The 16,729-nt window shown below is 42.1% G+C and overlaps 1 protein-coding gene across 1 annotated transcript; it reads right to left on the reverse strand.

The window, feature by feature from the left end:
* Positions 1 to 427: 427 nt before the first annotated feature.
* Positions 428 to 15,000, reverse strand: ISOC1 (isochorismatase domain containing 1). The gene is made up of 5 exons (XM_006131898.4): positions 14,146 to 15,000; positions 8,634 to 8,753; positions 8,250 to 8,453; positions 7,791 to 7,907; positions 428 to 1,902 (listed from the first exon to the last, which is right to left on the reverse strand). The coding sequence occupies exons 1-5, from the start codon at positions 14,584 to 14,586 to the stop codon at positions 1,756 to 1,758; spliced, it is 1,029 nt and encodes a 342-aa protein (XP_006131960.3). The 5' UTR covers positions 14,587 to 15,000; the 3' UTR covers positions 428 to 1,755.
* Positions 15,001 to 16,729: the final 1,729 nt, after the last annotated feature.

Genomic DNA, 16,729 nt, shown 5'->3' on the forward strand with positions numbered 1-16,729 from the left:
ATACAGATGTATGACTACTGAAGGAACAGAATAATATTTCATGAAATATTTATAGTATTGGGCACATCTGTTGATTTATATAAGTGGACTTTACTATGCTAGACAGCATGATTAATATAGCAGCAAAAAAAAATGTAAAAGTAGGTCAGTGATATGGATAATGGTTTCTTCAACTCTTCCTTCCTTCTCTCTTTCTTGCTCTGGGTCACAAGAGAGTGGTGTTCATTCTTCAAATTAAGAGCATAAAATAGGTTTCCTCAGTAACATAAGCAAAGCTACTGGGACATATTTTGCCCTTAGTTGTTTCACAAAATTTCTATGACGTCTATGGGGATTTTACAGGCTGCACAAGCTAAAATAAGGTCTATGGTAAAAATCATGTTTAAGATTCTTCCTTTTGCAAATACCACAAGAGTAAGAGAGACAATAAATGTTAACATTTTATTTGCTTTAAACATATAAAGGTTACACAATTCTTTTAGAGCCATCTTATGGGGGAAAATAAATCATTTCAATAATACATTTACTGTAATTAGTTTTATTCCCAAAATATCATTGTTCAATATTTTGTTTAATCTACTTAAAAAAATAAGAAAAAAGCTTTTCAAAGTTACATTCTTGTTGTAAACATGTTATAACAATCTTAATCCATTTGAACATGAAGAAGGTGCCTTCAAGAGGAACAATCATGTTAAAGTTTAATTTCAGCTACAAAAGCAACAAAGTAGATGCTACTTTTAAATTACACTTTTAGACTAGATTCCAATCAAATTTAAACATCAGTAGTTCAGAAGTCTGCAACAGACCTGAAACGTTAATTATTTTTTCAGGGTTTGCTTGGCTTAAAGCAGAAACCAGATGGATTTATTAAATCTAGTCACACAAGGATTAAAAAAATCCAAGGATGTTTCTAGAAATAATTAGCCTTCAGTAAATGAAACTGAAAAGTTTAGATTTTTTCAATTTTAAATGCTAGTAGTCTCCCATCTGTGATTTACTGTACACTACTTATATCATTTCATTAACAAATTGACAGATTCTTTATAATTTTGAAAGCGGCTGTAACTCAAAGACTGCTTCCCCCTGGAACTTTTAGTTGAAATACGGAACATTAAAACAGGATTAAAGAGCCAAAAGTCTGGAATAATCAAGAATCAATGTAGTCCACTTCAGCTACCCAAAATAATTAAACCTAGATTGTTGCTTGAGCTACATGGTTTGTCTACTGAATAAGTAAAGCATTTAGTTTTTATTCTAAAAGACAGAATGTAAACATGTAGTCCATCTATTTTATGCTATTGAAATACTTTTCTATTAAAATAGTTTAATTTATGCACAAAGTTAAATCATATTACCACATCACTTTTACCTCCATCAATACAAAAGTGAAGCAGAATATCACAGAACACTTTTACAAAGTGAGCAATCAATAGAGATTTCACAGAAATGTGCACTTTTTCAAGATGTGAAACAATCAGTGGGTACAGTACAAATAGGCACCTCTGTTACTTTTTTTTTTAAATAAATAATAAAGCATCTGACAATAAAAGCATCTTATGGTATTCAATGTCTGACAGCTGTGATTGAACAGAGCACACTGGCACCTAGACAAATTTTTCTAAGGCAAGCACAAATATGCCAATTTTTAGGTTTATATTTCTACTAAAGTTTGTGTGAATGTGTGTGCATGTGTCTGCTTACAGCTTTAGTTCTTCCTTAAAGATGACAATATATTGCTCTTTCAGAAAGCCCTCTTTATACTTTGGAGAGGAGCCCTGACTCTGGCGCACTTGCCTTAATGATGTTTTGAATTTCTTTGAATTTTGGATGGTCTTTATCAGCTACCAGCTGCAGCAAGATGGCCTCACTAGTGGTAACTATTATTCCAGTGCGAGCAAGACGCTAAAAGAGAAAAGGACAGACAGAAAAAGGTGAGACCCTTACAAGTGTGGCTAAACACATACAATATATCAAATGAAAACTACTTCTAAAATATTCACTAAACACTGAAACCTGTGCTATTCTGTCCCCAGTATTCATTGTTGGGAAGGATAAAACTGTTGATAAAACCAGGATGCCAATGAGAATTAGGAAGGGGGAGGAGAATGTCAGTTCCATTTTATTAGGGCATATTAGGGGAAAGGACAGTCATGAATTAAGGCAAAGGCATGGTACTCAGTTTTCTCTCTCCAGTTCAGATCTTCGGAGGATTTAAGCATCTCACTTCCCCCAACATGTTTTCCCATACATAAAGTGAGACTAATACACCTCCCTATCCACCACAAAGAGGTTCTGAAACAAAACTGAGATCCTCAGATAAAAAGGAGCTATTTAAGTAAGTATTATTATTATTATTATTATAATGAAAGTAAGTTAGCTGCTACTAAAGCTGTATTTCCTTTTTTTTCCCCAGAGGTTAGATACTATCCAATATCCTGCTCATGAGATTACATGATGCTATGGAACCAGCAGTCTCATGAAAGGAAGATTCTTTTACAAGCCTTAACTGTTGACTGTAATTCAGTCATATTAGTCAGACAGCAATAAGTTTTATTAATGATGTAAAGTCTTTATTTAATCTGTACCAAAACATTTACACAAAGAGAACTCTTCTGAAAGTACAGGCAGTCCCCGGGTTACGTACAAGATAGGGACTGTAGGTTTGTTCTTAAGTTGAATCTGTATGTAAGTCGGAACTGGCGTCCAGATTCAGCCGCTGCTGAAACTGACCGCCAGTTCTGACTTACATACAGATTCAACTTAAGAACCCCAAGTCAGCTGCTGCTGAAACTGATCAGCAGCTGATTCCAGGAAGCCGGGGGCAGAGCAACTGTGCCTCGGGCTTCCTGTAGTCAGCGCTGGTCAGTTTCAGCAACAGCTGACTTGGGGACGTCTGGGGCAGAGCAGGTGGGGTGCTGCTGGGTTGCTCCAGTAGCACCGCTCGTCGGCGCTACTGGACCAACCCAGCAGCACCCCAGCTGCTCTGCCACAGGAGTCCTGATTCAGCCGCTGCTGAAACTGACCAGCAGCGGCTGAATCAGGAAGCCTGGGGCAGAGCAGCTGGGGTGCTGCCGGGTTGGTCCAGTAGTGCCCAGAGCGGCGCTGAGGGACCAACTGGCAGCGCCCCAGCTGCTCTGCCCCAGGGTCCACAACAAAAGCCTGGTCTGCTGGGGGGATCACACTAGCTGCGCCCCCCTCCCCAGCAGACCAGGGACACAGGGAGCAAAGCGGCAGTGGGGGGTGCCTCGCCTCTGAGGCTTTGCTCTGGCGCGGGACCGCTTTGCTCCTGGTGCCCCTGGTTTGCTGGAGACGGTCCCCAGCAGACCAGGGGCACCAGGAGCAAATCCGCAGCCGCGGTGGGGTCCCCGCGCTTCTGAGGCTTTGCCAGAAGCTTTGCCAACTGCTGCGGGTTTGCTCGCAGTGCCCCTGGTCTGCTGGGGACCGTCTCCAGCAGACCAGGGACACTGCGAGCAAACCCGCAGCAGCGGCGGGGTCCCCTGCTTCTGAGGCTTTGCTCAGAAGTACAGTTGAAATCTGTGTTCATGTCAGTAATCCATGTGTCATTAAAACAGAGTAAGAAGTGAGAGTTGGCTGTTAAAGAAATACCATTTAAGGGCATTTAAGAAAATGCTGAGGGTAAAATTCACCCTGTGAAGTGAGGCATAAAGGTCATTATCTTGTAGGCTTAAATGGTTCTGAAAGTAGCATATACCTCTTCTCTATAATGGCTAATAAAAGTGTAAATGACCTACCCATCAGCTTTGCGGATATATTTTAAGAAACCATGAATCTCTTAGCCGAAGTGGAGAAACTATTTTTCCATGGAATGAGCTATTAAATGTCTTAGGGCACATCTATCATGTACAGCACTGTAGCTGCATCACTGCTGCATGTCTAGTGAAGATGCTCTATACCGACAGAAGAGAGCTCTTTCATTGGCATAATAAAACCACACCCATGAGAAGCTCTCCAACAGCACTGTCCACACCGATGCTTATGTTGGTGTAACTTATGTCTCTCAGGGAGTGGTTTATTCATACCCTTGAACAGGGATGTTAAAAAGGGTTTTGTTTTGTTTTTTTCTTGTCCCACACATTTACACCTGGGGGAAGGGAAAGGCAGCTCCATAGGAGCTGGTATTCATGGAGTACCAGCTTAAAAGCCAGCTCCCTACGGGTACCAGCTCCCACCTGGTACCCCATGGTGCTGCCTCTGTACAGGGTAGCAGTGCTGGGGGGACAGGTAGCTCCGCGTACCAGCTCCCCACAAGCACCAGCTCCTGTCTCCTCTCCCATCCTGCTGTCTCTGATACAAGGGGGCCGGGCCCTTATGTGTAACCATAAGGGTTAACCAATGAGCCCAGGCTCATCGCTTAACTGTTTAAGACTACGCCTACACTGCAGTGTTATTTCAGAATAACTGATGTTATTCCGAAATAACACAGTCTGTGTCTACACTACAAGCAGTTATTTTGACGAAATGTCAAGCTGGAGGACTTCTTACTGACTCCTTTAACCCTCATTTTACGAGGAGTAAGAGAAGTCGGTGGAAGAGTGCTCTCTCAGACTTCCTGCTGTATAGGAAAAAAAGCCATTTCGACTGAAGCTATGCAATTGACGTAGCTCAAGTTGCGTAGCTTATTTTGGCTTTAGCCTTGCTGTGTGGACGTGCCCTAAAAGAATACACTAACACATGCCTGACGTCTAGAAAACTAAGGTCTGATGACATTAGCCATAGTGTACACATAACTTTTGGTCTTGTACTCACTACCACTTTTTTGTCAGCAGCTGAGAAAACTAATAGAAGCTTCAAGATAGCTTCAGTCAGCACTCAAAACTTCTTCTGCTTCATGGATTGCTTGTACTCATTCAAGCATAAAAAAACCTAATTTACTGAAAAGCCATTTTCTTTTACAGAATGCTTCAAGATGACTAAGACAATCTCAACATGCGGGACTGAATTCTAAATGGGACTACATATATATGTATATATCTAAAAAGTAACAGCAAGAGAGGAGATCACAGGATGACAGTTGTCTGCCTCAGCTTTAGTTACACAAATTGTATGCAGTATTCTCCTTCAACAGAATCTAACCATTATAAGGCAGGCTCCATAGTCAGCGTTTCAGTATATAAACCCCACCATAAAGGAAGTACTAATCTGCACAGAGTTGAGGAATGTAAACAGGGCCGAGGGCAACAGAAAATAAGGTTGACAACAACACTGCTCAAAGTGAAGAACTATTCCTGTTTCATGCCAAAATGTGTCTGATTATACAGAATATAATCATTCTGATGCATACATGGATCAAATTTGAAAAAAATTAAATGCACTATACACCAATAATTTAGAAAATTGTAAAATGTCTACATACTCTTATTATTCTACAGAGCTCTCTGCTAGAGGATCTCAAAAACCATGTGCATAACTGAAGCAACATGTATTAATTAAATCTAACACTGCCCCGTAGGATAGGTAAACTTAACCTGTAAATCCAGAGGGAAAAAAATTGAAGGTTTTAAATATTCCTTCTTGTGATGCAGTTAGCCTAAATCAGGGATTACCAAATGTTTGGAAAACATGGAAACATTAAGGCAATGAGTCCCACGGTTCCATTTTCTGTAAACAGGGACGCCTTGTTCTCTGGTCCCTATTTCCCTAGCCATGGTCCCGGAGAGCAGCATTCAATACATCTCCATTATAGTAGAGCATAAAGCAGTAGCCCGAGTAGAGGTTCTTTGTTGTAAAAAGGAGACTAGAAGCTTTTAGAGGTGGCTGGAAGTGAAGAGGAGCCAGTACCATGCAACCTGTCAGCTCTCCACAGAGAACTAGCAAATGCTTTGTGAACATTTTAAGAACCATTGACATTTACCCCTAACTCCTCAAAACAAAAATGAAGTTACTTAAAACCAATTAATTTGTTGACGTGCCCTTCTAGGATTTCTGAGTATTATCTGCTTTTTTAGAATTACACTGTATCCGTTTTGACTGGACAAAATCGGTGTTTGTCCAGATTAGGGATGTAAGCGAGCAGTTGAGTGGAGTACTCAACTACTTGCTTCTCCCTTCCCCCTTTGCTGCCTTTGTACGAGAGGCAGTGGGGGGAAGGGAAGAAAGAGCAGCTGGTGCTGAGGGGGAGCCAGCTTAAAAGCTAGTTCCCCCCAGCACTGTCTCGCCTCCAGGGCATAGGAGGAAACAGGGGAGGCTGGAGCAGCCCCTGCCCACAGCCAGCCCAGCCCACCCGCAAACAGGGGCTGCTGGACCCGGCGTGAACCAGGACCGAGCAGTCCCAGCTCATGCCGGTCTAGGATCGCTGCAGCTCTGCATTTTAAATGAAGTAAGAGTCTGCTGGACTTTTACTACATTTAAAATGCAGAGCCGCAGTGGTCCAGAGCTGGCACGAGATAGGACTGCTCAGTCCCGGATCGAGCCGGCTCCTGGAGCTACCCTTGCTGTGGCTCTGCAGAGTGGCCCTTTCATTGACTAATCATGTAGTTGATACAAAGTGTATCGACTACACAATTAGCCAATTAACCGCTTTTACATCCTTAGTCCAGATAACTCAAAACCTATTACAATACACAAAACTGTGATTTGTGTGTGTTTGTCTGTGTGCATGTCTGCATGCACACCTAAAAGATATGTGCTGTTTGTTCAAAGCAAATGTACAGAAACAGGAGAACAACCAAAATTCTGGGTTTTTTTCTGGGGGTTTTTCCTGCTATACGTATTAAGCAATAATAATACTGAACTATATTAATTTGCAGATGAGTCTATGACTATTACGTAAGGACTACTACCAGAAAAGTATCATACAAATGTGGTAGATTTCATTAAGCTCACACTTAATTAAAGTTACTGCATTTTATCAAATGTTCAATACTGCTGGCTTTCCTTTAGCTCTAGGGTTTTATTAGACATAGAAGGTGTAGAAAAACTTTTTTGATTTTGTGTGACTAGCACAAAGTTATGGAATTACAGTTACTATTATGAGTTTAATTTTTCAACTATTTGCTAAAATCCAGACAAAATGTTCTATGTTAAACACCAACAGAGTTTTCTTTTCTATCCTGAATTTTTAACACAAGGAAGCGTGCAAGCTAATTAGAGTGCATTGTTTTCCATAAAGGCAAAGTTGTGTATGAAATTCAGCTACACTTCTTACATTGGCTAACTTTATGTATTGTAACTCCTACAGCAATTATAACACATTCAACTGGACTACTAGAATTTTTCTAATTGTGATGAAGAAACTTTTTTGAAAGTCTGAAAGTTAAAGCTTTTTCGTTACTTAGAGTCAAGTAGGACTTGACTGAATTTACTGATTTTTTGGGGCATGTTAGAAGGTGCTTCACAAATGGAGCATCTTCATACTTTGAAGGGTTAAACAATAGTAGCCTGTCATGCAAAATAACATTCTGAACCACAAAAAGTTTTATAATATTTGAATACAGTTTCATAAAGAGTTCTGCCTTATAAGGTCATCTAAGGGGCAAGAAAGTCAGTCATGTTGTAGAATGTTCCACATTTCATGAGAAGTTCCCAAATTCTGACCCTGACATCCCCAACTCTGTGCTTCACTTATAGTCACAGGGCACCAAAATATTTAAGGGTTTTTTTTTAAATCCTGGCTTTCCTGTTTCTGTGGATGACTACAAGACTAACCCCATTAATGTTCTTCAAGTATGCTGAGTTATTCACTTGCTATTATGCTTGTGATTTTCTCAGCAAGAGATCCAAACATGAAACCAAGTTGTAGAAGAAAGGACTGTCTAAATTATGCATGTTACCTCAAGAGCAAACATTCTGTCCATCATACTTCTTGATGAGGTGGCATCAGCTACAATGTGAACTTCCACACCTCTGCCAACCAATTCCAATGCTGTTTGCTGGATGCACACATGAGTCTATCAGAAAAATACCAGCATTATAAAAATATTTATCAGATTATGTGGAACTACAGTAAAAAATTAAATTAGGCATCAATCCTATAGTTTGCACATTAATTAAATTACTAATTAATTCAATGGGAATTTTGAATGAAAACCTCATGATTGTAGGATCTGGCCTCAAACTCTATTTATAATCATCTAGTTACAAGTTTTACAAGATTGTCCACTTTGAACAACAAACATGATGACAAACAATTTAAATTCTAAGTGTTATCTGTCCTATTACACTGCTTTGTGCAAAGACATCAACATGAAAACACTTTTTCAACCACAATACTATAATGAACAAAGACTTACTTCTACTCCAAACAAGACAACACTGCGGACTCCAGGAATGTCTGCTAATGCAGCTTCTACTTCTGGCAATACCATAGAAAATTTTGTTTTTGGAAGCACAAGTTTAACTCCCGTTAAATCAATTTCTTGCACAGTGCTTCCAAGGCCTTTGGGATATTGTTCTGTCACAATGACCGGAATTCCTAAAATCCGTGCACCTTGGAGCTGCAAGGAAAAAAATTCCACGAGAATTTGAAACAGTTATCTAAGCATTAGAGGCATGAACCTATAGTACTTAAAAATGGACTGTATAGGCACCAGTCACTGGTAGTATCCATGCATTGATGACAATTTGTAAATATTTTTTAACTAGTTACTGAAGCGGAAAAAAATGAGTAAACCTACCAATCGTTGTCCTACACTGATGATATCACCAAAATATTTGATAGCAGGTCTGAATCTTTCTTGCATATCGCAACAAAAGAATACAGTGCTTGAAGGTGTCAAGTTACCCAGCGTGGTTATCTGAAAACAAAAATACAGATTTAACATTGCAGTTTTAATTCAATTAGTTAAAAAAGGGGATTTCTAGAATGGGAAATAAAGGTTTAAAGCCTTATGCCAGGATTTAAAACACACATTTTTAAATCCTAATTTAGATAAGTCCTAAGTATTAGAGAGTAGTTGCTTTTTCAGGTCCATTCAAACTTCAGCTTCCGAGGGGGTCTCTACACTTCAATAAAACAGCCTTGGCAGGCATTGATCAATTCTTTCAAGTCAACTGTGGGCATTTTATTGCAGAGTAGACACATCATAAGAATACTAATTGTACAAACTGTTATGGTCACTGCGGAGTGCACTAAGACCACACATTAATTTCACAAAGATCACCACATATTCCATTTCTAAACCAACTTTGGAAAAATCAATAATACATTTGGAATATTACTATTAAGAATCAGAGTATCTACCCTTATGGAGGAAATTGCCAGGGGGAAAGGGTGATTTATGGTGTGTGCGCAGCTGAGGTACTGCCACCAGTAACAGCACCATTACTCTTACAAGCATCTGGTCAACATTCTCCAGCAACTAGAAGAAACTGACGACCTTACCATCTTGAAATATGAAATTTCATAATGGAAATATGAAATACAAAGAACTTTGGAAAAAGCTTGAAACCTTTTTTAGTATCATAAATAATCAGAACAGCATGCATACAAGTTTTGGATTTGCTTTGCTGTTCATCTTTACAAAAGTAAAATATTTGAAAGGTTGCCCAACTATGTTTCACTATTCACAGAACAATTACTTACACAACTATAAACTACTCTAAAATAAACCTGCAGTAGTTCTATGCCAGGGGGTCAAAGTCTAGACTTTCAGATATAACACAAAATTAAAGTAGCATGTTCATGGAATTAACACAATATGGAATTCTGCATTAAATACCAAACACGAACATGAAGTTTCCAGAAGATCATGTAGTCAGAGACCCAAAGGTGACCTATGTTTGAATTTTTGTCATCTGATCATTTCTCTCTTCTAGATTCCAACAACACTGCTTTTATATTTTTGCCTTATAGAGTTTGCATTACAATTTTTTTTTTAAATAATGGACGTAACAAATAACTTTTCCAAACATTTTACTTTGATGCGGCATTCTTTCTTCCATCATCCTTCATCTGTACTTTATCTCTCTCTTAACATGGACTCCGTTCTTCTGAATGTTTTTTCTTTAATACACTAGCATCTTAGTAAAGACCAACACCCAGGTGGCACTATGTAAGTGGTAAAAACTTTTATTTTACTTTAATGCTGCAATTCATTCCATAAAAGATGTTTACTATCTTTGTATCAGAGGGGTAGCCGTGTTAGTCTGAATCTGCAAAAGCGGCGAGGAGTCCTGTGGCACCTTATAGACTAACTGAAGTATAGGAGCATAAGCTTTCGTGGGCAAAGACCCACTTCGTCAGATGCATGTATATGCATCTGACGAAGTGGGTCTTTGCCCACGAAAGCTTATGCGACTACTATCTTTGTAGAAACTATTCAATTTTGTATTTAAATATTACTATAAGACTATTTCCTAAAAGGCTTTAGAACCATGTAGGACCAGACAGACACTGAGATGCTCACCAAAAGTGAAAGCCTCTTAAAATGAACCTTTGTTTGTTTCTGATATTTTTTAAATGGTAACTTCATGTTGGCAAGATGTATCCTCATGTTAACCTTAGTAAATAAATTGAAGCCAAAAGTTTATAAAATAAGGAATATAAGTGACTGGTTGAGTGACTACTTGCTCTTTCTCCTTCTCCCCCCCACTGTCTCTCAGAGGCAGCAAGGGGGAGGGAACAGTTCCCCTCAGCACCCTCTCCATGATGCACAGAGAGGAGAGCAGGGGAGGCAAAGCTGCAGCAGTCCCAGAGCCGGCAAAAGCTAGAACTGCTTAGTCCCAGCTCGCGCCAGTCCTGGAAGCTATCAATGCTGTGGCTCTGCATTTTAAATGTGGGAGGAGCCGGGCTTCCTGCACCTATTACATTTAAGCTGTGGAGCTGCAGCAGGCGAAACAATCACCCTCCCCCTTATAGACTAATTGTGTAGTCAATACAATTTGTATCAACTACACGATTAGCCAGTTATCCGCTTCTTAACATCCTTATTATAAACCCAGACTTGTGTTCAGGTACTACCAACAGAACTCCCATACTACAGTGTATGACCAAATCAAATGTGGCTGCCTCAGCTTTTGACCCTCTTCAAACTCTAAAATTGACTTTTAACCCCAAATTTAGCTGCACCTTTTCTGTACTCCTGATTGCCCTCCATGGGCAGAGGTGAAGGCAGGGGCTGAGGGAAGCAAGCCTTCAACCCTGGCCCCAGTCTGGTCCCTTGTACCTAGATCCTGCTCCACTCAGCATCACAGGGAGGTTGGGGGGGGGGGGGGGGGGGGGAAGACACGCAGCTCCAGCCTCTCCAGCACAGGGAGGAAGAAGGGTGTGTGGCCCAACCCTCTCTGCCTGCAGTAGGTATTCTGGAGGCACAGTATGGGTGGGGCCAGGCTGTCGGTTTGGGTAGTTAGTATGCTAGGCTTTCCCCACTTAGCATACTGGCCACCGGTGTTCCCCTGTGTTGCAATCCAAATCAGTATAAATAATTTATTTTTAATTATGTATCACATGAAATGGGATTAGAAATTAATGCAGCCAAGATTTTTGTTGGCGTATAGATGAGAATTTTCAAGATCAGTAGCTAATAAGAACAGAGGGATTTACTGTAATCCAAATAGACAGCTTAACCACTGGCAGACAATTAAGAATTTGAGAGGCTAATGCCTGGATTTTCACTAACACAGCACGTTTACATTAATTTACATCAATGTATGTATATCAGTGTAGGTACACAAGAGCAAGTTTTCCTGTTAGATGTATCTAAATTGAAGTGTAGCTTTCATAAAGGAACATGCAGAGACAAAATTAATGAAAGGTGAGGTTACAAGCCTTCTGAACTTTGGAGATGAGGGGGAAGGAATTGAATATTTTCAGTTGAAGAACAACATGCAGTGTTGTCACTTTTTGATCACAGTAATCACAATTATATTCTGGACCAATGCCTGAATGCCTATCATAATTACAATGAGTTTATGGAAGGACATATCTGAATTAAGGATGATAAGGAATGGGTATTTTGCTAATCATGTGGTTGATACAAATTGTATCAACTACATAATTCGTTGATAAGAAGAGGCTCACTCCAGGACCACTGCTCTTCTGAATTTTAAATGTTGTAAGAGGCCTAGTAGCTCTTACAACATTTAAAATGCAAAGGCGCAGCAGTCCTGGTCCTGGCTCCTACAGGGTCCAGCAGCCCCTGTTTACAGCAGCCCAGGCTGGCCACAGGCAGAGGCTGCTCCGTGGCCAGCCCCAGGGACCCTGTTTGCGAAACCTCCCCCACTTCTGACAGAGTCAGTGAAAAGGCAGGAGGCAAACAGGAAGCACTGGGGGATACAAAGAATAGCTATATCTTAAATAATAAAGAATTATTCATTTTTTACACTGCATTTCAACTCAACCAGAATTTCTGCCTGACAGAGAAAAATGAATGGACTACAGCTAAAACTGGATCATTCCTCTCCACATCAGAGAGGAATGTTTTAACTCTGGACTGAACACCCCTAGACAACTACTCAGCCCCACTGCAGCTGTGAGGTTCTCACCTCTGGTCCCACTGGATCCTCTGCAGCTGGGGCTGTCCCCCAGCTGGCTGCCACCAGAGGTCACCGACAGGAGCCAGAAAACTAGTTAAAGATTAAGCATACTGGTAAGCCTCCTGCTTAACGGTATGCATAGCAGTTAACCATTTTAAATATCCTTACCATAAAATTCACATTTTAATTATTTAAAAAAGGATGAAGTTTCACAGCTCCCTAAGCTTGAAAAAGGGGGGGGGGGGGGAGATTAGGTAATTTTGTTCAGAGTGCAACCACTGCAGCACAAAATGTCTGGTAGGCATGAAGATATATTACTATGAAAAACATGTACTGCATCTGTCTAGTGGTCTGATTGATTGCCATTAAGTCCCTAACCTGTAACTTATCAGAAATTTTTTTGTGCAGGGCTTAATATAAAGTTGGAGACATATATTGCATGGAACAAAGCTTTGGCACTATAAGATTTGTAATTAAAGATTAATCTTTATGTTTTCAGTTTTGAACCTTGACCCCAACTTCAGCTCTGCCTCATCACAAATTGTGTGTGTGTGTTTTGTTTGTTTGTTTGTTTTAAAGGAAGAAACAGTTGGCCGGCACTGTCTATTTCATATTGTAAGCGTTTACCCGTTTTATATATTGCACCATCTCTGGAAAAAAATATGTTCTGATTCATTAAATATAAAACCCAGATTCAAGAGTGGCTGGGAGATGCATGTTTCTGTGAAGAGAATAGGTTACAGGCTTAATAATATAAATGTATCAGTTGGTATAAATATAAAAATGTGGGTTTGCTGTATTGTTTCTTCCTGGATTTAGATTTTGCTTAATCCCTTTTTACTCTGCCCAAAAGTTTCCCTCAAGCATTGCAAATCATTACAATTAAAAAGCTAGTCTGGAAATGCAATTGTTTTCATAACCTGTGTTCTATAGCGAATCATTTTTAAAACAAGGCATGTATTGCAACATGTGGAAGCTCTGAGATTTCTTGAAGATAATTATAATTTGTTATTAAACTATTTGTGCAACAATTAAAGTGATAAACGCTAATAAATCCTACTCCAAAACTCTGGTCACAACTGTAGACATAGAATTCTAAATATGCATGTTAAGACAAATTAATGTTATATTCCTACAACTTTCATTTTTTCAAGGAATTTTAGATTACATAGGAGGGGGTGGGTGGGTATGAGGATGGGGTTTCTACAGCAAGGGCGAATATGGACTTCAGAGGGAAGCAGGCAATGGGTGTGAAAAGGGGAGTGTACCTGAGAGAGAGGTGGCTGGCTGGGGGTTGTGGTACTAGAATACTTTTTATGATGGGGGTGCTGAAAGCCAATGGATACAACGGTGAAGCTTATATATATATATATAGATATATATATATATATATAGATATATATATATATATATAAACGGAAACCACTTCAAGACAAGGGATGCTGCCACAGCCCCCACACCCCTAGCTCCAGCACCCTCTGGGGGGCCTGAAGGAGAAGTGAAAGGCACTGAGCAAGGAAAGGAATGGGGTGAGGGGGACCCAGAAGTGCGGTGTATTCAGAGGAAGTTGAAGGGGTGCGCCTCAGGAGAGTGTGTGTAAGCCACCCCCGATGTGCACACAGACAGCAGCGCTCTCCCAGGCGGCCCGTAAGTCCGGGCTGGGGGCAGGCACAGCGAGGGCGGAAAGCTGCGGGGCCCGGGAGCGGCTCTCACCTGTATCTGCAGCGGCACCAGGCGCACCTTGCAGCGCTCGCTGACCAGGAAGCCCTTGGGCAGGTCGATGTACTGGCTCCACTCCTCGGCGAAGAGCTGCACCACGAACTTGCGGTGCATGTCCAGCTGGTCCCCGTAGAGGCTCAGGAACTTCTGGATCAGCAGCTCGTAGCCGGCGCCGTGCGGCACGGTCGAGGGGCGGGCGAAGACCGAGAAGCAGAAGAGCACGGGCACCGAGCCGCCTCCCGGCCCGGCCGGGCAGCAGCCCCCGCCGCCCGCGAGAGGAGCAGCCGCCGCCGCCGCCGCCATGTTCAGGGGCAGCCGCTCCGGCGCCTCCCTGCGGCCCAACCCGCCGCCGCTGCTGCTCCGTCTGCTGCTGCCCCCTCCCACCGGCCAGACGGGCGGCTCCCAGTCCCGGCTCCTGCTCCGCCTCCTCACCATGGGGCCCGGCCCTGCTCCCTCTTCGGCTAGGTGGCAGGAGAGGCCCTTCACCCTCCGCGCGCCTCGCTCCCGGTCTGCCCGGGCCGCGGCGCCCTGCCCGGGGCTGGATGAGCGCCCGAGGCCCAGGCCCTGCAGCTAATGGGCCGCCTAGGGGATCCCGCTGGCGCAGAGCCTGCAGCGGCGCCGCGTCCCGCTCAGCTGGGCTGCCCCGCCGCGGACCCGAGTGCAGGATCGGGGCCTCGGATTGCTGGACCGGCCCCCTCCATCGTCACGGCGCGAGCCGGCCGGGCCCCTGCGAGGCAGCCTCTCCGCTCCCTCCTCCCCTGGGGCGCCTGAGTCAGGCGCGCTGCGGTGGTAGCTGTGCAAGTCCCAGTAATCAGAGAGGCTGCTCGGGGTTGTGGCTCTCCGGCTGCCGCTGAGCAGGACGGATGCCCCTTAGCAGTTAGCTACCCGAGCTGTGAAAAGACTAATCTGGAATTGCTGCCAGCACTGACTGCGCCGTGCCAGTGACGGCCTGAATCTAGCACTTGCCTTCGGTTTAGGCCTCCGAAGCACTTTATAATTCTTTGAGACTATTCCCATTTGGTAATTTTCTCAAGTGGATAAAGGGTATTTTATCGAGTGAACATATCTTAAGGAGTGCTGCTGATCTGATTGCCAGCCAGTAACCTGTAGATAATATTTATCATTACATTGTTTGTTTCACAGCTTCTACTGCACTATCTGTACTTACACAAAATCCATCCTTTACAATTATCTTCAGAAAGGAATTGCTGCATGTTTGAGGCCCTAACCATATGGACACTGGACTAATAAGTGTATGTACACTTACTATAGATAAATAGATCTCTTATATGGTCTGAAGACTGCCCGGGTTTTAATTAATTTCTTTCAAATGCTTTGCAGCCTCGACTTTGATATAGATTTGGGACAGTTTTTCATCCTGGTATTATGGAGAGATAAGATCGTTTAATAAATTTAAATCCAAAATGCAGACTGGTGAGATTCCATGATCCTTAAAAAAAATTCTTGAGGCTGCACTTGGATCCACAGGGGGGAGAACTTTGTGTCTACATCCTCTCTTCTCTCATTTTCTGAGTTTCCAGGATGTGAAATTGACAGACTTTTCCCAGAAGTAACTTGCCCACAATCACCCAGTGAGTGAGTAGTACAGCCAGGAATATAACCAAGTTCTTGGCTCAAACTTCAGGTCAGGTTATACACCGGATTATTTGTGGTAAGGGTGTGAATTATAGGAATAAAGTACCAAAAATGCTGACATCTCAGGTTCTGGTGGCTGCTTCAATGGTCATTCAATTCAGAACTGTTCACAGTATTACTGAGTGTTTACCTGTCTAAAATACACATGTTGGAATTCTGACTGACACACACAACAATTATTATAATGCTGAAGAACTAACAATTACAAATTTAGCAGAAAATAAACCTAGCGCTTGATTTAAAAATATAGTGGCTAGCAAATGTAGTCCTTCAATATTGTATTTTTCCCTGCTGATGCCAAAGTATCACATTTGCAGACACTACAACAGCCTTAACTGATTAATGAAAACTTCAATAAGAACATAAGAACGGCCGTACTGGGTCAGACGAAAGGTCCATCCAGCCCAGTATCCTGTCTGACGACAGTGGCCAGCACCAGGTGCCCCAGAGAGGGTGGACCAAAGACAATGACCAAGCGATTTGTCCCCTGCCATCCCTCTCCAGCCTCTGACAAACAGAGGTCAAGGACACCATTTTATCCCCTGGCTAATAGCCTTTTATGGACCTAACCTCCATGAAATTATCTAGCTTCTCTTTAAACTCTATTATAGTCCTAGCCTTCACAGCCTCCTCTGGCAAGGAGTTCCACAGCTTGACTTCATGCTGTGTGAAGAAGAACTTTTTTTTATTAGTTTTAAACCTGCTCCCCATTAATTTCCTCTAGTTCTTCTATTTAGGGAACTAATAAATAACTTTATCGGCCCTCTCCACACCTCTCATGATTTTATATACCTCTATCATATCCCCCCTCAGTCTCCTCTTTTCTAAACTGAAAAGTCCCAGTCGCTTTAACCTCTCCTCATATGGGACCCGTTCCAAACCCCTAATCATTTTAGTTGCCCTTTCCTGAACCCTTTCCAAG

Source organism: Pelodiscus sinensis, chromosome 6 (assembly GCF_049634645.1).
Source record: "Pelodiscus sinensis isolate JC-2024 chromosome 6, ASM4963464v1, whole genome shotgun sequence".
NCBI lineage: Eukaryota > Metazoa > Chordata > Testudines > Trionychidae > Pelodiscus > Pelodiscus sinensis.